Source organism: Molossus molossus, unplaced genomic scaffold (assembly GCF_014108415.1).
Source record: "Molossus molossus isolate mMolMol1 unplaced genomic scaffold, mMolMol1.p scaffold_m16_p_5, whole genome shotgun sequence".
Lineage (NCBI taxonomy): Eukaryota > Metazoa > Chordata > Mammalia > Chiroptera > Molossidae > Molossus > Molossus molossus.
In genome coordinates this window covers 66,513,729-66,538,609 of record NW_023425388.1, presented here as the reverse complement: position 1 = coordinate 66,538,609, position 24,881 = coordinate 66,513,729, and the positions used below count along the sequence as shown (strand labels likewise).

Sequence of the window (24,881 nt, the reverse complement as noted above, 5' to 3'; positions counted from 1 at the left end):
GTACTCTCTAAGGGAGCAGTTCCCACAATCTGCTCATGGTACCACATCTCACTGCACCCCAGATCCACATGCTTCTTGTATATGTGCTCCCCAGTTACTTCTGAAGGCAGATAACCATTCCAGAAAAGTAAAACTGTGTCTTCTTCATGAAGGGATCTGCACCAGCCAGAGTCTGCAGTCTGGACCTCTCTCATTCTGTCAATGGCTTTGTCCCATGGCAGTAATGCGAGGTAACCCCTAATAGTGCCCTGCCTGGGGTCCTGTAGCCTGGGTCAGAGTGTAGATGCTGCTGCTCGTCCCTCCCTGTAAGCCACATTGGGAGCTGGGTGCCACACCTCTTCACCACAGAAGCAAACATAAGGTGGATGTTAGGTTTTCACGATGGGCCAGATTTTCAGCTCCCTGGAAAGTAGGCGATTTGTGCCACCTTTTTCAGTTCAGTATTTTAAAGGGCCTTTCAATGACCTTGACCATAAAATATCCCATTTAAAGGTATCTACTGTGAGGTGTTGTGGAGTAGGTAGAGCTTGTTAAGGTTCTCCTCTGACATCTGAGTAGGCTCTGGATTGCTCATGCGGATGAGAAGTGATGAGGCTGGACTGGGGCATTCAGACCAGAGTGAGCCTAGTACCAGCACAACTGGCACTTTATTTTGCTTTTTTGTTTGTTTTATAAATCTGTGTTGCTTTGCTAGAGCTGCCATAACAAAATGCCCAAGACTGGATGGCTTAAACAACAGAAGCTTATCAACACATCGTTCTGGAGGCTAGAAGTCTGAGATCAAGGTGGCAGAAGGATTGGTTCCTCCTGGGGCTGTGAGGGAAGGCTCTCTTCCAGGCCTCTCTCCTCGGCTTGGGCATGACCATCTCCGCCATGTGTCTTCCATCATCTGTCTTCTGTGTCTGTGTCCAAATTCCTTCTTCTTTTTTTTTTTTTATCCTCACCCGAGGACATTTTTTCCATTTTTCTGTTCAGGTAGAGTGGGAGGGAGAGAGAGGAACAGAGAGAGAGAGAGAAAAACATCGATGTGAAAGGAACACATCGAGTGGCTGCCACCCGCACGACCAACCAGGGCCGGGGACAAACTGCAACCGAGGTACATGCCCTTAGCGGGAACCGAACCTGGGTCTCTCAGGACCGCAGGCCGACGCTCTAACCACTGAGCCAAACCGGCCAGGGCCAAATTCCTTCTTTTTATAACAATGCAAGTCATATTGGATTAGGGCCCATTCCAATGGCCTCGTTTTAATGTAATTACTTCTGTAAAGTCCCTGTCTCCAAATACAGTCACATTCGGAGGTACTAGAAGTTAGGACTCCAACATATGTATTTATAGGGAGACTCAGTTTAGTCCATAATAGTATCCATTTCACCATGGCCTTTGATCTTCTATAGTTGAGCAATATTCATAGTAATCTCTGGCATTATATCTTTAGACATGAAAAATATTTGCAGATTTTTTTTTCAGAAATGATACCGCTTTTAATAAATGAGTCTGATTGTATATAGAAATTTATATATATTATATAATTTGCATATAATCTAATATGTATTTATATTACACATAAATCTAGCGGACTTAAACAGATGGCCTCACCCGATTGTTCTTGTTTTGTTTTGTTTTTTTCCTCCAGAAGATGCACTTCCTACCCAACAACCGAAGTGCACTGACTTCCAGAACGCCAACCTCCTCCAAGGCACCAGTCTCAAAGTCCAGTTCCTCCTCTTCACCCCTTCGAGTCCTAGCTGTGGGAAGCTAGTTGAAGAAAGTGGAGACCTCCAAAACTCTGGGTTCAATGTCACTCTGGGAACCAAACTAATTATCCATGGATTCAGGTGGGAGCTAATCAATCAATAGGATTGCCTGCGCTAACTAGAAAGTGGCCATAAGAATTTAGTGGGGGGTAAGAGGAGAAATGAATCCACTGACTGTCACATGTCCCATCCCTGTCTTCTGCTGTCTGTATACGTGTCTCATACCAACATGAACACACACTGTGTTGTTCATTCTTGTTGATCACATATATTACTCCTCCCCTCAGTCCCTGTCTACACACTCCTGAACAATAGATATGTGTGGTCTTGGACTAATCACTCCCGCACATGGAGCCTTGGTTTCCGTAATGGAATACAGGGAGGTTGTAGAGATGATCTCAGTGATTCTTTCCTCCCTGAAGCGTGCTTGTAGATTCATCTCTACCAATAAAGTTAGAGGCTTTGCACAATCACTTGGGGTAACAGCCTGTTTTTGTTTGTTTGTTTGTTTGTTTGTTTTAAATCCAGAATTATCCTTCCTTTTCTCACTTCTTCCCTGGTTTTATAACCTAAGAAACTTCCACATATGGGTGCTACTTCTATCATATCCAGAAACTAGGATTTCTCAGCAGCTAGACCTTCTCGTCTTCAATATTTTTGATGTCCTATAGTTCAAATTTTGTTGTGATATATAATCACTGAGTCTCAATTTATTCCCTGTCTTTCCTTTTAATATCTTCTCTCCAAAGCCCACTGACAAGGCAAGAGGCAGGTTGCTGGGAGGACAGAGGAAGAGAATGCGGTGAAATAGTAGCACCATAGAGCAAATAGAGTTGGGGCACCCGATGAAGAGGTGGACACAGAGGCACTGCCCAAGGGTCATCACTCCTCATCTCTGGCTTCTCACTGCTTCTCAAATCCTGGACTCTAGGGGCCCAGCCACATCCTTCCTTAGGCATCTATCCCTCCTGACTTTCATGCCAGTTTCTCCCCTAGGAAATCTTACATTTAGCCACTATCCAAGCCAGAGAGTGTACCCTCAACCCAGTAATAGCTAATGGAGCAAACTCACCAGGCTCATCGCTGTATGTACTCCTAGATCCTTCAAAGCCACATTCCATGGCAAAGGCCCAGTCCATGCTCCTCTGTCCCCATGAGCACACTCTGATTGTTCCTGTACTGTGGGCCGTTGAGAAAACTTCTTTCCTGATCCCAATCGCTTGGGAAGAAAGCTTTCTGAAATTTTACAATCATTCTCTTTTTTTCTAGAAAAGCGCTGTTATACTGTAAGTTCCATAATGATAGGGATTACATTTTATTTTTTTATTTTTATTTCTTGCAAACCACCTATCATACTGCCTGGCTCATTTGTTGAAGGAATAAATAAATGAACAGATGAATAAAAACATCCTCAAGGAAAGTGCCCCTATTCTAGAATGAGAATTAAGATCGCAAATCTTAACTCTAACGTGCAAAGCTGTCTTTTCTTTCCCACGAATCACACACAAGCAGGGCCAGTGCCTCGGGCTTGTGTAGTTTATGCCTCACACAAAGGGCTGGGGGCTGGCAGGCCTGACATGCAGCCTGAGCTCTGAGCCCTAGCAGGAAGCTGCATCTGCCTGGACAAAAGGCACCGGTCGTAATTGACACAAAGACTCCGTATGTGCAGCACAAGCCCAGGTCACTTTGGGACAGTGTCTTCCCCATGCTCAGGATGCTGTGATTACTGCTCACATATTCCCCTTCCCTGATTTTGACTTTTTTTTCCCTGAGTTCATTCTGTTAACAGAGGTTTCCATGACAATGGATATCAATTTGGCAGATAATTTTTCTATCCTTTCTTGGCCCCATGACCAGGGCTTTAGGAACAAAGCCTTCCTGGATTCAGAAGCTCATCAGCGCCCTTCTGGGGGCGGCAGACGCCAACGTGATTGCCGTGGATTGGGTGTATGGCTCCACTGGTGTCTACTTCTCAGCGGTGGAAAATGTGATTAAGCTGGGACTTGAGATCTCTCGTTTCCTTAGTAAACTCCTGGTAGGTGCAGACGAGTCCAGGGTGATTTGGGCTACTTGTGGAGGAGACAGGGGCCAGACGGAGAGAAGCAACATGTGGAGCTTTAGGATGGACGCAGAGCCACCCAGCGGCTTGCCAGTCTCCTCCTCTTCCTCTTTGTCCCTCTCCTCTTCTCCTCCTCTGGGAATTGGGCCCCTGCGTGTCAGTTAGGGAAGGTGGGTGGCCAGCTTTAGTCATCTCTCAGAGGAAATGGCCGTGCTTGTGACTTACACTGGGCATCAAAGGAAAGTGAGGGGATTGCCAACGTAGAGAGCCACCCCAAGCATAGGTGGGGGGCCCTCTGCCGCTAACGCTTCAAGGGAAAGTGTGACCCTATGAGGGCAGGGCCTGCTGGGGCCCAAATGGAATCCTAAATGTTCGTTGTAGGTGCTGGGCGTTTCAGAGTCCTCCATCCACATCATTGGTGTGAGCCTGGGGGCCCACGTTGGGGGCATGGTGGGACATTTCTACAAAGGCCAGTTGGGACAGATCACAGGTAACTTTTTTGCCTTCTCATCCTCCCAGGTTTAGAGAAAGGAAAAGAGAATGCCCTGGAAATGCCTTTGCTGAGGCAAGCAGAGGGGAGCATAAGGCCTTTTGGGGTTGTGGTCAAGTTGTCTATGACCACTAAAATGTATTCAGTGTGGCCCTTTTGTGTAAAATAGTCTTGTGTTATTATTACGTGATCTCTAGTGTCAGTATAAGAAGCCATTAAGTTCTTTTTAAGTCTCAGTTTCTGCATCTGTAATGTAAATAAATAAATAAATAAATAGAGCCACTTTAAAATGAAGTCAAGTCCTGGCCAGTTTGGCTCAGCGGTTGGAGCGTCAGCCCGCAGACCGGAGAGTCCTGGGTTCGGTTCCCACTAGGGACACGTACCTCGGTTGCAGTTTGTCCCCAGCCCCAGTTGGGTAGTATGGGTGGCAACTACTCCATGTGTCTCTCTCACATGGATGTTTCCCTCTCTCTCCTTCTCTCTCCCCCTCCCATTCTATCTGAAGATAAATACAAAAAAAGTGTCCTCGGGTGAGGATTTAAAAATAAAATAAAGTAAAATGAAGTCAAAACTGTCATCCCTGAAGAACTGCCTTGTGCATCTGCTGCCCAAAGTCTTTAGAATATAAAACAGGGAAAAACCGTAAGGTTTCCTGTGGCCAAGAGGAAAGGGGGCCTTGACATCAGTCTGTCCTTGCAGGCCTGGACCCTGCTGGACCTGAGTACACCAGAGCCAGCCTGGAGGAGCGCCTGGACGCTGGAGATGCCCTCTTTGTGGAAGCCATCCACACAGACACCGACAGTGAGCTGGGAGGGGGAATGAGCACAGGGCAGGGGTAAGGGGCTACTGTGTCGCTGTGTGGCCCTGGGGAGGTTCCCTCTCCTTCTGAGCTCCTGTTGCACAGCGAGGCCTTCCCAGTGTCCTGCAGCTCTGTCATTTTCTCAGCACTGAGAGGAATGGGTCTATTTTTAGCTAGCCACAGGCCGGGGATTTCTCATTGCTGGACCAGTCTCACACTCTAATTCAACACTAACCCTGTGCTGAGGTAGTGCCAGGATGGGCACTGCTGCCTGCTGACATATGGGGAAGTCATGCTGCTTTTTCAAGGCAACTGTGCCTAACGCCAGGGGATTGGGACATTCTATTCCTGGGACAGATTCTCAGGCCCCTCCAGCGGGATGAGCTCAGTTCTTCAGTGAAGAATGAAAATTCGCTCTGGCTGGTTTGGCTCAGCGGTTAGAGCGTCGGCCTGCAGTCCAGAGAGACCCGGGTTCGGTTCCCACTAAGGGCACTTACCTCGGTTGCAGTTTGTCCCCGGCCCTGGTTGGTCGTGCGGGTGGCAGTCGCTTGATGTGTCTCTTTCACGTCGATGTTTCTCTCTCTCTCTCTCTCTTCCTCTCTCTGCCTTCCACTCTATCTGAACAAAAAATGGAAAAATGTCCTCGGGTGAGGATAAAAAAAAGGAATGAAAATTTCCCCTCTCCAGTAGTGACAGGTACTGGAAAGACCCCCGACTCCACATCCCCTATGACCAAATTAAGCTCTTCTGACCAGCTGGAAAGGGGGTGGGCATTCCTCCTCATTTCAACTCCCTTTAATGCCCATGAGTCTGTACCAGGCCCTGTGCTCAGCGTGGTGGGTAGGGGAAGAAATACCCTCGGTCTCAACCAAAAGCATTTGTAGATCAAGAGAGAGATGTCCACGTTTCATTCCCTTTGGTCAGAAGCTTTCTTTTAGCATCCAAGACTCACAGATGGATGATTCTGGAAGAAACTCATGCAACCATATTGTTCAAACCTCTCCTTCCTTCATCTCACAGATAGAAAACCAAAGTCTATAGGCCTCTGTCTAGCTGCTGGATTCATTGACCATTGACCATGACTAAGGTTCTTGCCCACATGGAATTTACAGGCTAACTGGGCACTCACCTGTGCCAGGTACTGTGCTGGAGTGGGGATATAGCAGAAAAAAGACAGATAAAGGCCCTGCTGTTGTAGAGTTCACATACAAGTAAACAGACAAGATAATCACACACTGTGATTATGATAAGGAAGGATACGAGCTAGCAGGTGACTTGGGTAGGGTGTCTGCTTTAAGTAGAATATTGAGGAAAGTCTATCCAAAGACATGTCACCCGAGGACATTTTTCCATTTTTTGTACAGACAGAGTGGGAGGGAGAGAGAGGAAGAGAGAGAAAGGGAAACATCGATGTGAAAGGGACACATCGAGTGGCTGCCACCCGCACGACCAACCAGGGCTGGGGACAAACTGCAACCGAAGTACGTGCCCTTAGCGGGAACCGAACCCGGGTCTCTCCGGACCGCAGGCCGACGCTCTAACCGCTGAGCCAAACTGGCCAGGGCTATTTTTTTTTTATCCTCACCCGAGGACATTTTTTGTTCAGGTAGAGTGGGAGGGAGAGAGAGGAAGAGAGAGAGAGAGAGAAACATCGATGTGAAAGGGACACATTGAGTGGCTGCCACCCGCACGACCAACCAGGGCCGGGGACAAACTGCAACCGAGGTACATGCCCTTAGCGGGAACCGAACCCGGGTCTCTCGGGACCGCAGGCTGATTCTCTAACCGCTGAACCAAACCGGCCAGGGCAAAATACATGATATTTGAGGTGAGACTTTGCAGATATGAATGAGTCAACCCTGAGAAGAGCTGGCAGAAGACCAATTTAGGTAGAGAGGATAGCCAAAATGAAAGCCCGGACGTGGGTGGGGATAGGGCAAAGTGCAACGAGTGAGACACTGAGAGAGGCTGGAGAAGAGGAAGCAGAACCAGCTGGCCATGGCAAGGAGTTTGCACGTTGCTGTATGACCAGTGAGATCAGGGCGGTGCTTTAGATATCCTTAACAGATGACTACGGCTGCTATGCAGAGAGTAGACATGCAGAGGAGCACCAAGGGAAGCCCGGAGGCACACTAGAGGGTGTTTGCTGTAAGAATGAGAGGAGAGGGTGAGACGATGGTGGCTTGGGCAAGTGTGGTGGCAGTCGAGACAGAGAAGAGTAGATTCAAAATATATTTCTGAGGTAGAGCTGACCAGACAGGTGTTGGGCTAAAGGTAGGGTGTAAGGGAAAGGGAGGAATGAAGGATAACTTCTAAGTCATTGCTTGATCCCTGGATAGACGGCATTAAACAAATAATACAAAGTCAATTGTTTACAATAATGACAGATGATATGATGAAGAAAATCAGTCTTTGGTAGCTGGATCTGACCCAGTCTGTGGGGTCAGATATGGTCATGATGATGAAGTGAGGTCTACAGTTTCTCAAACTCATCTCTTTGTAACCAGGTCAAATTTCTGCTCTGTCAGGAGAGCACAAAAACATGTGGGAGAATGTGGAAATGTGGCCCCGAACATATACCTGAACTATTGCTTGAAACAAAAGAGAAACCATTTCACAAGAAAAATTTACCAAGTGTTAACATTTATTGATTTATTACAGGGGGGGAGGAGAAGATGAACCAAAGAACTTATATGCATGTATGCATAACCAATGGACATAGACAACAATGCTAGGGGAGTTGGGGCGGGGTGGGGGGGGGCTGAGGAGGAGGGGGTCTATAGAGAAACATCTGTAACAAAAATAAATTAATAAAAATTGGAGAAAAATAAACAAACAAACAAAAAAACTTTTGTTGCCCTGGCCGGTTTGGCTCAGCGGTTAGAACATCAGCCTGCAGTCCAGAGAGACCGGGGTTCTGTTCCTGCTAAGGGCACGTACCTTGGTTGCAGTTTGTCCCCAACCCTGGTTGGGTCGTGCGGGAGGCGGCCACTCGATGTGTCCCTTTCATGTTGATGTTTTTCTCTCTCTCTCTTCCTCTCTCTCCCTCCCACTCTATCTGAACAAAAAATTGAAAAATGTCCTCAAGTGAGGATAAAAAAAAAACCAACTTATGTTAAGGGATATTTTTCTTTCTTTCTTTTTTTTAATCCTCACCTGAGGACATTTTTGCATTTATCTTCAGATAGAGGGAGAAAGAAAGAGAAACATCGACATGAGAGAGACACATTGACTGGTTGCCACCCACAGGACCCCAACCAGGGCCGGGGACAAACTGCAACTGAGGTACGTGCCCCTAATGGGACCCAGGATTCTTTGGTCCATGGGCCGACGCTCTAACCACTGAGCCAAACTGGCCAGGACAAGGGATATTTTTCTTGACTTTATTAGGCAAATGTGGGCATCTTCTTATGAATGTATTCTGTGCTTCCTTTCAGCAAACCCTCTGTAGAAAACTAAGGGCTGGCTCTGCATTCTCACAGCATGTAGGAGTGAGGTGCTCATTCAACACAGAGAGTGGGTGGGCTCATAAGGTCACATCTCAGGCTCTGCTGCCCGTGGACCTGGACAACACGTCCCTGCAGTAAGAAGGTAACAGGGTTCTGCCTCCTTTCAGATTTGGGTATTCGGATTCCTGTCGGACATGTGGACTACTTCGTCAACGGAGGCCAAGACCAACCTGGGTGTCCCACCTTCTTTCATGCAGGTAAGAAAGCCAGAGGGAGTTGGTGTTTGCCTTCCCCACAGACTGGAATTCGCCAACAGCTTTCATGTTGAGTCTGCTAGTGTGGGCCACAGAAGGTCTTCCTTCCAGTGCCCTTTGCTATGTCTCATAATGCCTTCCTCAGCACTTTTTTAAAAAAATTTTTATTCCTAGCCAGAGGATATTTTTCTACTTATTATCAGATAGGGTGGGGGTGGGGGGGGGGAGAGAGAGAGAAACATCGACATGATAGAGCCACATCAACTGACTGCCTCCCACACAACCTGACCAGGGCCAGGGATGAACCGAAACTGAGGTACATGCCCTCAACCGGAATCGAACCTGCGATTCATTGGTCTGCGGGCCAACACTCTAACCATTGAGAAAACCGGCCAGGGCCCTCAGCACTTATTGAAGGGATGTCTTTGGAGCCCAGGAATTCTGGGGGAGAAGTGACTGAAATCGAAAGCCTGCACCTCCCCACTGCGTAGGCCCTGCCATGCTATAACATCACTCAAGGCAATGATCTCTATTCTTCTTGGGCCCTGCTTTGTGGCACAGTCCACCCTAGCTGCATTCTCTGCGGAGCCTAATTGTAGTAGAAGTAGACCAATGTGCCCAAAGCTAGGTAGCCAAAGGATCAGCATGACCATGTCCTCAAACTTACTAAATTTAACAGCTCTCCAAAATTCTTTTAAAAATAATCTTCTCGAGTGCATTCAATAAATGTACATTTGTTCTCTTCTAAATATATTTTTTGAATGTTCTTTTTGTTTTTTATTATAAAAATATTTTTCTTTATTGATTTTAGAGAAAGAGGAAGGGAGAGGGAGAGAGAGAGATAGAAACATCGATGAGAGAGAACAGTGATTGGCCGCCTCCACAACCTGGGCATGTGCCCTGACCGGGATTCGAATGGTAACCTCTTGGTGCATGGGTTGATACTCAACAACTGAGCCACACCAACTGGGCTGAATGTTCTTTTTGAACCCACACATATTCATTGACTATAGTCTTAGCATCATTTAAAAAACATTAACTTTGTCAAAAGTTAAGTATTAAGGGTTGTTTAGTCTTCTTGCATTCTTCTTATGAATATAGCCAAACTATCAGCATTTCATATAAGAATTTCATCCAGATTTATGTTTACTATCTTTTTCATCTCTTCCTGCTTTACCAAATTTCTGACATTTTAAAGATTATTTTGACAAGTATATCGAATAACCACTAATTAAATTTACCGATTTTCCAACTTACAGATTTTCCAGCAATTTTGATCAGATGGGATAGTGTGGTGTTAATGGCTTTTGAAAATTTCTGTGGCATTTGTTGGCTGCTTCTTATCTTTTTTCTTCATAACAATTTGAGAAAGGTTTGGTTGGCATCTTCCAGCTCCATGTTGCAACTAGAAGGAGCTTGGCCAACCGTGCGGGGGAAAGAAAATCAGCACAGAGCTCAGATGTGGTTGCTGTTTCAGAGTCGGGGTGTGGTGGGGGGCGTCTAAGGTGAAGGGAGAGTCTAAAGATTGTGCTGGCCTACTTGTCCCACCTCACCCTGATTAAATAATACAAAAAGGCCAACCGCCTCCGCTTCTGTACTTGCTTGCTTGCTCTCCCCCAAGGCCTCCAGGAAACGCCAGATACAGAAGTTTAAAAAACAACCCCCCTATAAAATAGAAATGCAACTGAAAGTCGGAGTTGATCTCCGAAAAACTTTCCTCTGAAGAACTTGGGATCGGTCGCCAGCCAGCTAATAAATTGCTCTCTATCTGACTTTAATTCAGCTCTGGTGGTCTCTCAGTTCTCTTGTGCCGCAACAAAGATGCTCAAATCCCGGAGTTGTGGCTCATCACAGATTTCTTAGCCTCAGCCAATTCATCCAATGAGAGTTACTGCAAAATATTAAATAGTAAACAAAAACAATGTCAAGAAAACCAAGTTTTTGTTATATGGGACATTGGCAAATTGAGCACATTGGGACAGCTGGCCGGAAGCTGCAGCACACTGGCTTTCAGAGATTGACTGTGAACTGCTTGCTGCTGATTCCTTTGACTGTCCCATTGCTGGGTTGGGTTTAATGAGATTTGTAAAATATTGATTGTGTGAGTAATGGTGAAAAAGGTAAAATGTGCAGACAGACATCCATTTTGAGAAATGGGGTCAGAATCGCCAAGTTTGTATGCTTCCATTTTCTGAAAGAGAGTTGGCACGATCACAGAAGAATGGGTTTCAAATTCAGCAATTTTCTTCATAGATTAAGCACAGGTATCTTTGGAAAATTAAAAGGACAAGAAAGAAGGCAATAACTATGTCTATTCATATTCTTTAAATGTGACTCAGGGGACATCCCGTCTACCTATGCCTGCTGGGATATAAAATAGAGTTACAGTAAGTAGCATGAGAAAGTTTCCCTTTGCCTTGAACTGAAACCTTGTATTTCTTCCCCCTTTTCAGGCTACAGCTATCTGATCTGTGATCATATGAGAGCTGTGCACCTCTACATCAGTGCCCTGGAGAATTCTTGTCCTTTGATGGCCTTTCCCTGTGCCAGCTACAAGGCCTTCCTTGCTGGACACTGTCTGGATTGTTTTAACCCCTTTCTGCTTTCCTGTCCAAGGATCGGTAACTGCTACCCCTTTGCTTCCTTTGACATTTTGGGGGAAGTTCAAGTCTTGCTAGTTGTCACTCCTTTAAGTCCTGATCTTCTCTGATCAAGAAATCTACCCAACTGGGAGAAAGAAAATGTAATTGATGAGGTGATCAGCCTCTTCTAACCTGGAAGATGGCATTTGCCCCTCTGTGTCTCACCCCTCACTCTCTATACTGTCTGATGCCATACTCACCCTGCACATGCCCCTCACACACACACACAGCCCATCCCCTGCAGATCCAGCCTCAGGGTACTCTAGAAACACTGGTATAGTCCAGAGCCCCTAACCCCATTTGCAAAGTGGATGCCTGACATAGGCCTTTTTAGCTGGGCCAGACATTCTTGAACTCTTGATAGTCCCTAAACCAAAGTGTTGTGGGGATGCCCCCAAGAGTGGCCCACACGGCCCACTTTAAAGGTGTGAGGCTGTGGTGGCCACATGCCAGCTGGAGGGGTGCCTAATTGCTGGTCTTCTCGTGCACATCCCTGGGTGATCCAGGCCAGTTTGAGGAGAAGGGCTCGGGGAAGGCTGAGCATCTGGTGCTGACTCACCTGGGCAGATCATTGCTAGGAACATCCTGGGGTTATCCAGGAAAAAAAAACTCTGAGAAGTGTAAATGGTTCTTTCCCCTCACTCTTTCCCCGACTTCCCACCCCTGGCTGCCACTCAGAGGTATGGTGGACTGTTATTGCTTACATGAATGAAATGGATTTCAGCTTGCCAAAATGGTGAAGTAGGGCTAGCTTCCCCCTATTAAGCAAATCAACATTACTTCCTACTCACTGGGGAGCCCCAGATGTGACAGACTGGCTGGTGTAACAAGCACTTCACACATTGCCCAGCCTCTCTCTGCACTTTCACTAGCACTGAACACTGCAGGGATGCCAGCTACTGTCACCCAAGAGTGCTGCATGTTTCCTTGCTCTCTGTGTCTTTGCCCAGTGTGTACTCTGCGCAGAATGCCCTTCCCAACATGTCAACCACTGTTCAGATCAAGCACTTCCTGTACCCCTACTACACAGGAGATAATGCCACTAAACAGCTTCCGTGTTAACTGTTTTGCAAGTTGGAGACGCAACTTCAAATTTCTTAGAAATACCTCCTGAGAATGGGTTAGGCAATCTAAAGAATGTACTTCCCCTCAGAGGAGAAGGGTGGGGAGCAGGGGTGAGAAAAACCAAATAACTTATATGCATGTGTGCATAACCAATGGACATAGACAGCAATGGCAGGGGGGAGGGTGGGGCCGGGAGGAGGGTGTCTGAGAGAGGGAAGGAAAACATCTGTAACAAAAATAAATAGCCCTGGCTGGTTTGGCTCAGCAGTTAGAGCTTTGACCCATGGACCGGAGAGTCCCTGGTTCGGTTCCTGCTCAGGGCACCTGCCAAGGTTGTGGTTTGTCCCCGGCCCCCATTGGGGTCATGGGGGTGGAGACCACTCGATGTGTCTCTCTCACGTTGATGTTTCTCTCTCTCTCTTCATCCCTCTCTCCTTCCTGCTCTATCTGAAGATAAGTGCAAAAAAGTGTCCTCCGGTGAGGATTAAAAAAAAAGTTAAAAGAAAAGAATGTACTTCCTGTTTACGTGTGTGTTTATTCCCAGCTGGACTGAGTTGCATGTATCCTGGGACTCACCACAGGACAGGGCACATAATGAGTAGACAGTGTGATTGTTTGTCGAATGAATGGGTGCATCAGTTCATCAGTATGTGGCTGGGTGCCATGGACTTGAAATGGCTGCTTCAGTGTTCTGCTGTCTTTGCTTCTTGATTTCCAGGGCTGGTGGAACAAGGCGGTGTCAAGATAGAGCCACTTCCCAAGGAAGTGAGAGTCTACCTCCTGACCACTTCCAGGGCTCCATACTGTGGTGAGTTGAGGGGGGAATGCATGGCTCAGCTCTGCCAGTGTGCTGAGTCCGGGGCTCTGGTTTGGGCTGTGTCCAGCCCAGCATGGTAGCCAAGGTGGGCGGTGAAGGATAGGGGCAAGGGTGTCATGGGAGGGGTGGGACACAACTGCTACTGATCTCAGGTAGAACCAGAACTTTCAGAACTAGTTCAACCCATCACTCTATTAAGGATGAGGACTTGGGAGGATCTTCCTGTTTATGTACTGATCCTAGCCCCCGCCCCGGGAATCTGCCCTCCAGTTTGGGCTCTCTCTAGAGTGGTATATGACGTACCTCTGGCTTCCTCATTCCTGCATACTCTTTTACTCCATCCTTGGTACCCATCCTATGTATCTCCCACCCCAGCAGCCCTCCTAGGTCAGGGTCACCGAAGATTACAGACCCTCACTCTCTGCCTTCCTTCCCTTTACATATTCCAACTGTTCACTGTTGTTTCTAACCACTGCATTTCATTGAAGCTAAGGTGCCAGTGATTACAAGGATACTAAATGTGAGAGAAAAGCGTGTCTTAGAATCTATGAACTACGTTACGGCTAAACTATCATCTTTCCCTATGCTATTTACATCTTAACTAGGGTGACTCTCCTTCCTGGTTTATGCTTGTCCTGGGATCCCGTCTGGTTTATTGTGTGTAGAGAACATGTATGCTGGTCAGGAGGATAAGTTATATGGACATGCTAATTCTAACCGATTTGCTCATCCACTTGTGTCTGGTTGCTGGAGGGATCTCTGTGGCCACACCTTCCTGATGCTAGAGGGCCCGTGCGGTGCGAGAGGGAGCCCAAAGCTCAGACTCTGGTCACACAGACCGGGGTTTGAACCTCAGCTTCTCCACTCACCAGCTATTTCATCAGGAGCAAGTTACTTAACCTTTCTAAATTTCTGTATCCTTATATAGAAAATGAGAATAATAATAGTACCTAATTTGATGAACTCGTTGAACAGATAAAATAAAATAGCATACAGGAAGTCAGTAGCACAGTGACTGGAACCCAGTAATTAATCATTCTCTTCCTTTTATCGGTCAGAGAATTTGGGAAACTAAATGCAGGTGCTCCCAACTTCATGCCAGAGAGAATTCATGGCTACCTCTTAGGAACAAAGCAGGTTAGCAGAGTTAGCTGTGGGCTTTTCACACGTCTCAGCTCCTTTGTAGGTGTGAGGAAAGGGAGGCTCTGAGAGACAGAGTGATGTCCCCAAGGCCACAACGCTGGATTCACCTCCAGGCCTTCTGACTCCAAAATCTATACTCTTCCCATGCTATGCTACCTGCCTCCACACTGGCTTCTTTGCTCCTCTTCTGAGAACCTTCTCTTTGCAGCCGTATTTCTCGGTTGCCTGTCTGTTCTCACCACCCTTTGGAGGTCAGCCTAAAGGCGGATGCTCTGTCCAGTGGTGGAGGCAGCACTGTGGGGATTAGACATCCAGCTCTATTTCCAGCTCCTGGGAAGGTTCAGGCCAACTGGAACTGGCTCCTCCCTGGTGTACGGGATGCTGCTCAACCAACTGAGCCACACGGGCCAGGCTAGGAAACTTTCTTGATCAATGATAACTTCTGGCAAAGACAAAGTGATATAAATATATCAAACTCAGCCCGGAGAATTAAATTCCTAAAGCCTATGTAAGTTAGTTTTTTATTTCTCACTACAGTTGTCCACTTAAGTTCAACCTTGTCCATCACCGTAACAATCTACATCCCATAGTAGACAAACGAGAAAGAGATGTAAGAGGTGTGACGCTTTTTTGGGTGGGAGGGCATGTCGTGCCCTCTTTTCTTCTTTTGGCCTCTTGACATCTATCCTGCCTCCTGTTACTAACCCCGTGAGCCTGGAGGGACTCCAGATAGGGGAAAGGTGAAGAATTGCTTCTCCAGCTATGTCCCAATCACCAAAGAAGTCTGTGAAAATACTCCAAGACCAAAGTTACTGTGAAATGCCACCAGATGGGCCTACCCCTTCATAAAGAAAGGGTGGGGTATTAGGGAGGCTGAACTCCTGAACCTCTCTTGCCAGAGGGACAGCAGGTCCCACGGGTATTGCAGAGAGCCAGGCTGCTCACTCAATATATGTCGATGACACCAGCTTTGAGAGCCTGCTGCCTAGGAGGGTGGAGATGACACATAGGTAACCATCTGCCACAGGGAGAAAAAATGTCATCTCTTGCACATAAGTGTGTTTCTTAACACTGTATGTGTTGTGGGGTTGGGGGGGGGGGTTTACTACATTTTGTGATTTAATCATTTAGTACAGAGAAATCTTTCTTGGTTCTTCCAAAATCACACTAGCAAAATAATGTCACCAAACAGGAAGGAGTGGGTCATTTAGGCATTACAAATAATAACAAAAATGGACATGGGTTGAATGCTTCGTAGGCACAGGCACTGTCTAGGGGCTTTATATGTAGTAATTTATTTAATTCTCATTGAGACCTATGGGGTATCTATTTTTATTTTCCTCAACTTACACTTGAAGAAGCTGAGGATCTGCAATGACAGGTCATCTGCTCCAGGTCACAGCTACTAAGAGGCAGAGCTGAGATTCCTAATGACACTGCTGCACTCTCTCTGGGGCTTCGTAGGCATCACACCCGCCGACCTCTGGCTCAACTGTCTGCTCTGCTTTGGTTTCCTAGTGCATCACAGCCTTGTGGAGTTTTACTTGCAGGAGTCAAGAGACAAGGACACCAACATCGTGGTCACCTTCTTTAGCAGCAATGTCACCTCCTCGGTCAAGATCACCATGTAAGTAAGTGGCCCTTATGGCTGGCCTCTCTCCTTAGGACATAGTTGTATTTTACACACACACACACACACACACACACACACACACACACACACACATCCCAGGACAGACACTGTGTCATCACTGATGAGTGAGCCAAGCCCACTGGCCTGGGGCTGGGGGTGAGGGCAGAATCTACCGCAGACATGCCCACAAACACATACTGGGCAACTGTCTCAGGTTCAGGGTCAGTACTGGGTCCAAGCACCGTGTATTCAGACAAGAGCAGATGAGGCAGGCAGGCAGCAGTGATGGGTGTCCCAACAGGAGGTGAAAACATCGACATTGTGTCCCTGGTAGGAAGCAGTGCTCAGGAATCCAGGAGCAGAGCATCAGGGATGTCAGCAAGGAGGAAAGCCTCAGCCACCCGCCCAGGAAGGACTGGCCAGGGCCTAGGACACACCCGCTCCTGGGTTGGTGGGGGGTAGTACTGGGTGAGTTACCAGAACAGAATTGCAGACAGAGTGTCAGCAATAAATGAGTACAAGGGGGAGGGCTAGCGGGCTTGATGCTGGGTAGTGCCAGTTACTGGAACTAGAGCTGAGCATTTCCTTCCCTTGTCACACTGGGCCTAGCAGCTGGTTGGGACCAGGCCTGAGATGGGAGGGCAGAGGACCTCAGCTCTAGGACATCACAAGCCAGGTGGGGGAAAGGAACTCAGCCGTGCATGTTTCTTCAAAAACCAATTGGTTAATTACTCACAAACCAGTAGGACACATGCTAATCATATAAAACAGCATCTCAGTCAGGTCCAGTCTGGAAACCAGAACCCTAGCCAGATAGTCCAATAGAAGGAATTTAACTCAGGGAACTAATCACAGTGTGTTTGGAGAGCTGAAAACCCCAAAAAGGGTGGGGAGGCAATGCGGACATCAGCCACAGGAGGAGCCACTCCCAGCCCGGGGCTAGAGGGACAAGCCAGGGGTGGTGTTGACAAAGCACAGAACAGACAAGATCTCCATGGAGCCTGCTGGCGGGGGAGCCTGAGAACCAGTTTGCAGCAGAACGGAGGGAACCCAAATGAAAACGAGCAGTGTGCACGCACAGAAGTGCACAACTGTCAACAGCGGCAGGGGCTGTGAGATCGTGAAAGGCGGCACTTGACCGAGTGTGAGGAAATGATATTTGAGTAGAGATTTAAGGATTTTCAGGAGTTGCCCAGGTCAGGGGTTAGTGAGAATTTGACGATGCTGGGGAGGGACAGCAGAGCGGGGTGAGGCCTCATGAGAGGAGGCTGGTGGGGCAAGTCAGGGCCACACCAAGCAAGGCCTTGAAGGACGGGTTAGAGATTTTGGTTTTGGTCCTGACAGCAGTTCGGGGAGCCACTGGGAGTTTTAAACAGGAGTGTGACCAGGTCAGATGTGGGTTTGGAAACATTTCTCAGGCTGCAGGGCTGCACATGAACTGTGGTATCAGGGAAGACAAGTTTCTGCTGGAAGGAACATTACTTCTCAGCTCCCAAACACCTGCTACCAGCCACAGTTCCAGCTCTCTGAGGCCACACAGTGAACATGACCAGCAGTCAGGACCCCAGCCAGATCTTGTGCCTCCCTGAGCCCTGTACATTGTAGCTACATAATATTCTTCAGACCACTAGAAGGGTGTTCTTGTCACCTTTCCAGCCCGTTGGTAGATGAGCCAACACACAACTCTGGCTGCACATTAGAATCACCCAGAGAGCTTTGAAAAATACTGTCACTAAGCCCCACGCCAGTCATAGCAGAACTTCTGGGCACTGCCTCAGCAGCTACACTTAAAAAAAAAACACTTTATTTTTCAATTACAGTTTTCGTACAACATTATATTAGTTTCAGGGGTGTAACTCAGTGATTTGACATTTATATAACTTACAAAGTGATTGCCCTGTTAAATCTAGAACTCATCTGACACCACACATAGGTATGACAAGATTGTTGACTATGTTCCAACAGCTATACTTACTGTTAAAGGTTCCCCGAATGATTCGAATGGACATCCACAGAGTCCTTCTTCCCTCTCCCAAGAGATCTGCATTACTCTTTTGAAGAAGGCTCTCAGACATGATTACCTTCAATTCCTTGTTTTATTTTTCTTTCTTGCAGAACAGAAATTGAAAAAAAGGTGGGGGGAGAGGGTTTGTGGGTGGTCTTTCCCCTACTTTCTATAACTTTGTGAAACCCCCAAATTTCCTTCTAATAAGAAAATTTACCGGGGCCAAGTTCCCAGGCCACTCAGTGTCTTTCATACTCCTAGTTTGCAAGCTCCTCCACCTAAGCAGCTTCTCACAGTGAATCATTTTCTTATTCTGAAATATTTCAAAATACTTCTGATATGTGAAATAAAAGGAACAGCTTTTATACAAAGCTATAAAGGATCTTCCTCAAACGGAAAAATCAAACTAAATGACTAGCCCTGAGTTAAAAAGTACATAAAGACGACATTTCACCCCCACCCCCACCCTCACCCCAGGGTACGCTGCCTTCAGGGCTTCCATGGGGTGCAGATAGAAGGCTCTGTGGCTGGCGCCTGCCCCTGGGCTGCGGGGGGCGCTGCGCTCACCCCACCGCGCCTCCAGGGAAACCTCATTGCCACCTTGGCCACCCGCCACCAGATGGGGTGGGGGTTTCCTGGGCCAAAGCTCCCAGCCACAGCGCACAGCCTGAGGCCGAATCCTGTTTTCTCATCCCTGAGCCCCTGACCTTCCAAAGGTGGGTGGCCTCACCAAATAAGGCGTCGGCCCTTTAATTCAGAGCAAGCTCCCAGGACACGTCTAGGAATCTCATGCGAAGAAATGTGGGGGATTTGACCGTGTCCCCTCCTCCCAGTCCCAGGCCTGACCAAAACCAAAATGAGGGGTGGGGCGGCGAGGAGAGGGCAAGTCACAGACTCTTGTGGGACGTGCTTGGGCCTTCGGATCATCTGGACACAAAGCCTAACATAAGGCTGGAGGCTCCTCAGTGGGCAGCGAAGACACCTGAGGCCCGTGGGCGCGGTCCCTCCAGCTAACCCCCTGCAGCTGGCTCCGCAGTGGTCTGGTCCAGGTGCGGGCTGCAGAAGCTCGGTTAGGTAGGTCGTTGATTGCGGGTCAGCCAGGCCCTGGCTTCTGCTGCGTATCCAAGGCAGCTTGGGCCCCATGGAGGAACCCCGGACCGCCCCTCAGCCTACCTGGGGCTGGTCTTGGAAAAGCTAGGCAGGGTTGTGACAACATTGCCTGAAGATAGGGAGAAAAATTCCGAATCTCTATGATTTTCCATGGGAATTGCTGATACGTGCAGCTATTGTTAGATTTTTTGCTGTGTTCTTGTTTTTGTGGATACGTTTTTGATGGATTAGTAGCTGGCTTTATGTGGAAAGAGAAAAAACTTGCTGTAGAACTTTCTACACTAATGGAAGAAAAACGTAAACTACTTGAAAAATTTAGCCTCGTACAGAAAGAGTGTGAAGACTTGGGGTCATTAAACGGTTCCAGCTTTGAGAAAGAGTCAGCAGAAGCTCCAAGTTTGGAGGCAATCTGTGAAAAGCTGCACTGTTTCAAATCTGACTTTGAGGATGAAATACTCTTGCTAGAAACAGAGCTAAAGGAAGAGAAATCTGAACAAGATGAATTGGTGGTGGATATTTCAAAAAGGATACAATCCTTAGAAGATGAATCAAAATTACTCAAGTCACAAGTAGCTGAAGCCAAAACAACCTTCAAAATATTTCAAATGAGTGAAGAACAACTTAAGATAGCCATAAAAGATGCTTGGAGTGAAAATTCCCAGAAACAGCTTTTACAAGAAGCTGAAGAATGGAAAGAACAAGTGGGTGAACTTAATAAACAGAAAATAACCTATGAAGACCCCAAAGTATATGCAAACCAAGTTCTATTTGATAAAGAAAATCAGATCAAATCTCTAACTGAACGCTTGCTAAAGATGCAAGATTGGGCCGCTGTGCTTGGAGAAGACGTAAGAGATGATAACTTGGAATTGAAAAGGAGTGATTCAGGAAATGGTGCACTCTTAAATAATCAACCAGAAGGAGCTTTGAAGAATCTGATTCATGCTGCCAAGTTAAAGGCTTCTTTAAAAACCCTAGAAGGAGAAAGAAAACAAATATACACCCAATTAAGTGAAGTAGATAAAACAAAGGAAGAGCTTATAGAGTGTATTAAAAATCTCCAGACTGAACAAGCATCTTTGCAGTCAGAAAATGAACATCTTGAAAATGAGAATCAAAAGCTTCACCACAAACTTAAAATAATGACTGAACTGTATCAAGAAAATGAACTGATACTTAATAGGAAATTAACAGGAGAAGAAAATTACCGGTTAGAGAAAGAGAAAAAACTTTCTAAAGCAGATGAAAAGATCAGTCATGCAGCTCAGGAGCTGGAGACCTATAGAAAGCGAGCCAAAGATCTTGAAGAAGAACTAGAGAGAACCATTCATTCTTATAAAGGACAGATTATTTCTCATGAGAAGAAAGCCCATGATAACTGGTTGGCAGCTTGGACTGCTGAAAGAAACCTCAATGATTTAAAGAAAGAAAATTCTTACCTCAGACAAAAATTAACTGAAACAGAGCTTAAATTTGAACTTTTAGAAAAAGATCCTAATGCACTTGATGTTCCAAGTACAGCATTTGGCAGAGAGAATTCCCCATATGGTGCCTTGCCATTGGGTCAACCTTCATCTGAAACAAGAGCTTTTCTCTCCCCTGCAACTTTGTTGGAGAGCCCACTCAGACTCTCCCCTTTGCTTCCAGGGGAAGGAATAAGAGGCTCAAGAGTCCCAGAGAATCCTCGGGACTATCAGATTACTAATGAAAGAGGAGAATCAATTTCTGATAAATTAACTGATCCTCACAGGGAACCTTCTGACACTGAGTCCCTTTCACCGCCATGGGAACAGGATCGTAGGATGATGTTTCCTCCATCGGGCCAAACTTATCCTGATCCACCTCTTCCTCCACATAGGCAAGACAGATTTTATTCTAACAGTGGTAAACAATTTGGACCAGCAGAACTCAGAAATTTTAATGTGCTGTCATTGGATAAAGCAGATGGGTCAATGTCTTTGGAAATGGAATCCAGTAGCAATGATAGCAAAGATGGTCTTGGTAATTTAAATGTGCCTGATGCATCTCTCCCCACCAAAAGTAAAGTAACTGGCCCTGGCTTTGTTCCTCCAATCAGAGGTCCAGTGTTAGCATTGGATGCAAGGGGTCTGTACATGAGAAAAGGTCCTCCTTTTTCTCTACCTCCAGGAAGCATGTATGGATCTTCCTGTGATTATTTTCCTCCAAGGGACTTTCCTGGTCCACCACCTCCTCCATTTGCAATGAGAAATGTCTATTCACCAAGAGTTTTTCCTCATTATCTTCTCCCAAGAGCTGGATTTTCTACCAACCCCCACCCCTACATCCTGAAAGTAGAAGTAAGTACCTATCAAGGTCAGTTCTACCTTCAAATGAGCCTAATACTGAATGAACATCCAGAACCACAAGAAACTTGACAATATTTTTGGTCTCTCTCAGAAGTAATTTTGACTTGTCTCATTTTCAGTTTAAGTGAGATTAATTTGATTAATGAATACACTATCACATAAAAATGGGAGTTTCCTATATGTAATCTTGCAGTTGGGGATGTTTTAAACTCCAAAGTCTGTGTCTTTATGCCAAGAACTGTATTTACTATGATTGTAGACAAATGTGAAAGTAACTTTATGCTTAATTAAATAAAATTTAATTGATTTAAAGACTTGCTTGGCATTGATGATAATAATAATAGAATCAGTTAGGATTTTTTTAATTAAAAAATATAAAATAGAATAGTCCTCACACAAAATCCTTTGACCTGAATGCCCTAAAAGAGGTCTCTGATTTAGGGTTGGTGGATCTGAAAGTGAGGATCTTTTCCAACTAAGAATCTAAAAATGAGGGACATTTTTCCAGATGTGGAATCCAAGAGCTACTATTATGCTGCAGTGCCCACTTGTTTAATTGGAAAAAAATCAACAAATATTTTTCGAGTCATGTTCAAAGCTGTGGGTATGTGAGCAGAGGAGCTGGTTGGGGTGATACAAAGGACCATGGTGCCCACCTTCAAGGAGCTGACTCTTGTGCATGACAGCTAACCAGTGCTACGAGAAGAGCCCTATAAGGACCAAGGGGAAGCAAAGGTGCAAAGTGCTACATAACTTGTTCTTCCTTTCCCTTGCAGACCGAGACAGCAACTGCAGGGGAGAGGAGTCCTAGCTCACCCCAACCCTCTGTGCCAGATATACCAAGTGAATCTCAAGTTACAGGCTTCCCACAGGGTTTGGAGAAAAGACCAGACTACCATTGTTGGGAAGTTCTGCACTGCTCCTTTACCTGTCAATGACAAGTAAGCCCAGTAAACCCTGCCCCAGACACACCCATAAGGACCAGTCCTGATTAGATATGATGCTTGTTGAGGTTTGATGTGATTAGCTTCTTTGCTGCAGAGATGACAGTCACCCAGGGTTTTTCTGACACTCTTGCAGGGTCATCTTGGGAATGTCAGAAAGCCAAAGAGGGTGAACTCTAAATCCTCATTCCCATGTCAACATAAGAAACCCCATTTTACCTGTTCTTTCTTTCTTTCTTTCTTTCTTTCTTTCTTTCTTTCTTTCTTTCTTTCTTTCTTTCTTTCTTTCTTTCTTTCTCTTTCTTTCCTTCCTTCCTTCCTTCCTTCCTTCCTTCCTTCCTTCCTTCCTTCCTTCCTTCTTTCCTTCCTTCCTTCCTTCCTTCCTTCCTTCCTTCTTTCTTTCCTGGTCCTTCCTTCCTTCCTTCCTTCCTTCCTTCCTTCCTTCCTTCCTTCCTTCCTTCCTTCCTTCCTTCCTTCCTTCCTTCCTGGTTCGTTCTTTCTTTCTTTCTTTCTTTCTTTCTTTCTTTCTTTCTTTCTTTCTTTCTTTCTTTCTCTCTCTTTCTCTCTCTCTCTCTCTCTCTCTCTCTCTCTCTCTCTCTCTCATTTGGTTTCTATATAAGTTTTTATTGTAATAAAGATTTGTGATTGCATTTTTCTTCCCCCGTAGCATCCACTAGTCATATTCTTGGGTATGGATTGAGACTCCCCATACCCTTTACCCTGCCTCTAGCAGGCCTTTCTATTATTAATCTTGCCACCCCAGACCCTTGGAGGACAGTAGGCTCCTGTAGCAGACATCTGTAGACTTCTTTCACCAGACATCATGGAAACACAAGAACTCCTAGCCCTCTCTCCTGACCAAAAGGATCCTGCCCTGAGCACATACCTTCTTGTTGCTCTTCTCTTGCAGTAAAAAGACGGTCTGCTTACCTGAGCCAGTGAACATACAAGCAGGTGTGACTGTTTGTCGTGACCTCAAAATTACGTGTGTATAGTATAAGCCTGGGCAGGACACACCTCCCTGGATTTCAGGGAGGGAGATTTCAGCTTATTCTAGGCCATTACTACTAAGAAGGAAGACAAAACTCTTGGTTATTTTCCCCATAATTCAGCATCTGAAAAGGGAAAGATAGCTCATTTTACAGAGCTATCTTTATCTCCATACCAATGTAGATATTGTTTTAGTTTTCCTACTCATACTTAAGAAAAATTACCCCATATCCTTGAGCATCTGCACTTAGGAATCAATAGAAATATATACAGGAAAAATGCTTTTATCAAAAATAAAACTCCAGTTTCCGGCAGCATCTATAATAAAAGTAGTTTGCTTCTTATCATCTATTTCACTACCTTTGTTAACAAAATAAGCACACATGTTATAATTAAAAAATAATAATAAGTAAATAAAACTCCATGAAATATCTGAATCATTTATTGTTTTATTGGAATGGAATTATGTTACATATGAAAAAAAAAAAGGTGACTTACAGTCTGTGGGATTGGAGAAAACAGTAGATGCTGAGTTCTCTGTATTAAAATAGCAATTGGAAAAAAGTGCTTGGAACAAGAGAGGGGATGTAGGGGCAGAAGATGGTGCCATTCACCTCCCTCATCATTGCTTTCTGTAGATATCTGGAATGTTGTGGGGGTGGTTAGAGAGATATTTAGGGGAATATAGGTAGATTTTCTTTTATGCCAGTGTTTTCCCAACTTTGATCTTTGTAAATAACCTTGTATCAGCCACAGTCCAGCAAGAAGCAGATAGTGCACTCAAATGGGTAATTTGAGGGGAATTTAATAAAAGGACTATTTACAAAAGTGGGGAAATCACATGGGATAGTGGCAGTGGGAGCTGCTACTGCCCTAGGTCTGAGGAGGCAAACGGAAGGAGCACCAGAACAGGAGTCAGTGTGGGCTGCGGCGCCTTTCGTCAACAGACACAGTCATCAGGCAGCAATATTGTGGGGGGTGAGCCAGGGAAACAGGGTCTCCAACCTCACTCTTCTCTCCTCCCTCATTCCACTGCTAGTGCTCCCTGTTGAGTGACTACAACTAGGACCTGGAAGGCAGGAGGCACAGTGATGTGGCTCAGGAGGGAAAGCAGGGCAGAGAAGGGTGAATGAGTGGGTAAGGGTGGGGAACAGAGAGGTATGGCCCCCACTTTCTCCACAACCAGGTACCCCCTAGACTATTCTAAGCTTAATGGTTTCCTTTAAATTAATTATTTTAAAACTCATTTAAATCAATTTCAGGTGAAAAACAATTCAGTGGTTCTAAGTATACTCGCATTGTTGTGCAACCAGCACCATGATCCATTTCCAGAACTTTTCATCCTCCCAAACTGAAATTCTGTACCCATTAAATAACTCCCCACTTACCCTCCACCCAG

At 46.0% G+C, this 24,881-nt stretch overlaps 1 protein-coding gene across 1 annotated transcript; it reads left to right on the top strand.

Annotated features, from left to right (window-relative positions):
- The first annotated feature begins 183 nt into the window (after positions 1–183).
- On the top strand, positions 184–23,697 carry PLA1A (phospholipase A1 member A). The gene is made up of 11 exons (XM_036242818.1): positions 184–230; positions 1,635–1,836; positions 3,613–3,790; positions 4,196–4,304; positions 5,004–5,105; positions 8,720–8,809; positions 11,260–11,427; positions 13,232–13,321; positions 15,992–16,100; positions 22,325–22,489; positions 23,403–23,697. Exons 1-11 carry the CDS (start codon positions 215–217, stop codon positions 23,485–23,487), a joined length of 1,314 nt encoding a protein of 437 aa, XP_036098711.1. The 5' UTR covers positions 184–214; the 3' UTR covers positions 23,488–23,697.
- Positions 23,698–24,881: the final 1,184 nt, after the last annotated feature.

Bases quoted from the DNA above. Each gene is read 5' to 3' on its own strand.
- PLA1A (XM_036242818.1), top strand. The intron at 1,837-3,612 runs GTGGGAGCTAAT...CCCCATGACCAG, and splicing joins CTAATTATCCATGGATTCAG to GGCTTTAGGAACAAAGCCTT. The intron at 5,106-8,719 runs GTGAGCTGGGAG...GCCTCCTTTCAG, and splicing joins CATCCACACAGACACCGACA to ATTTGGGTATTCGGATTCCT.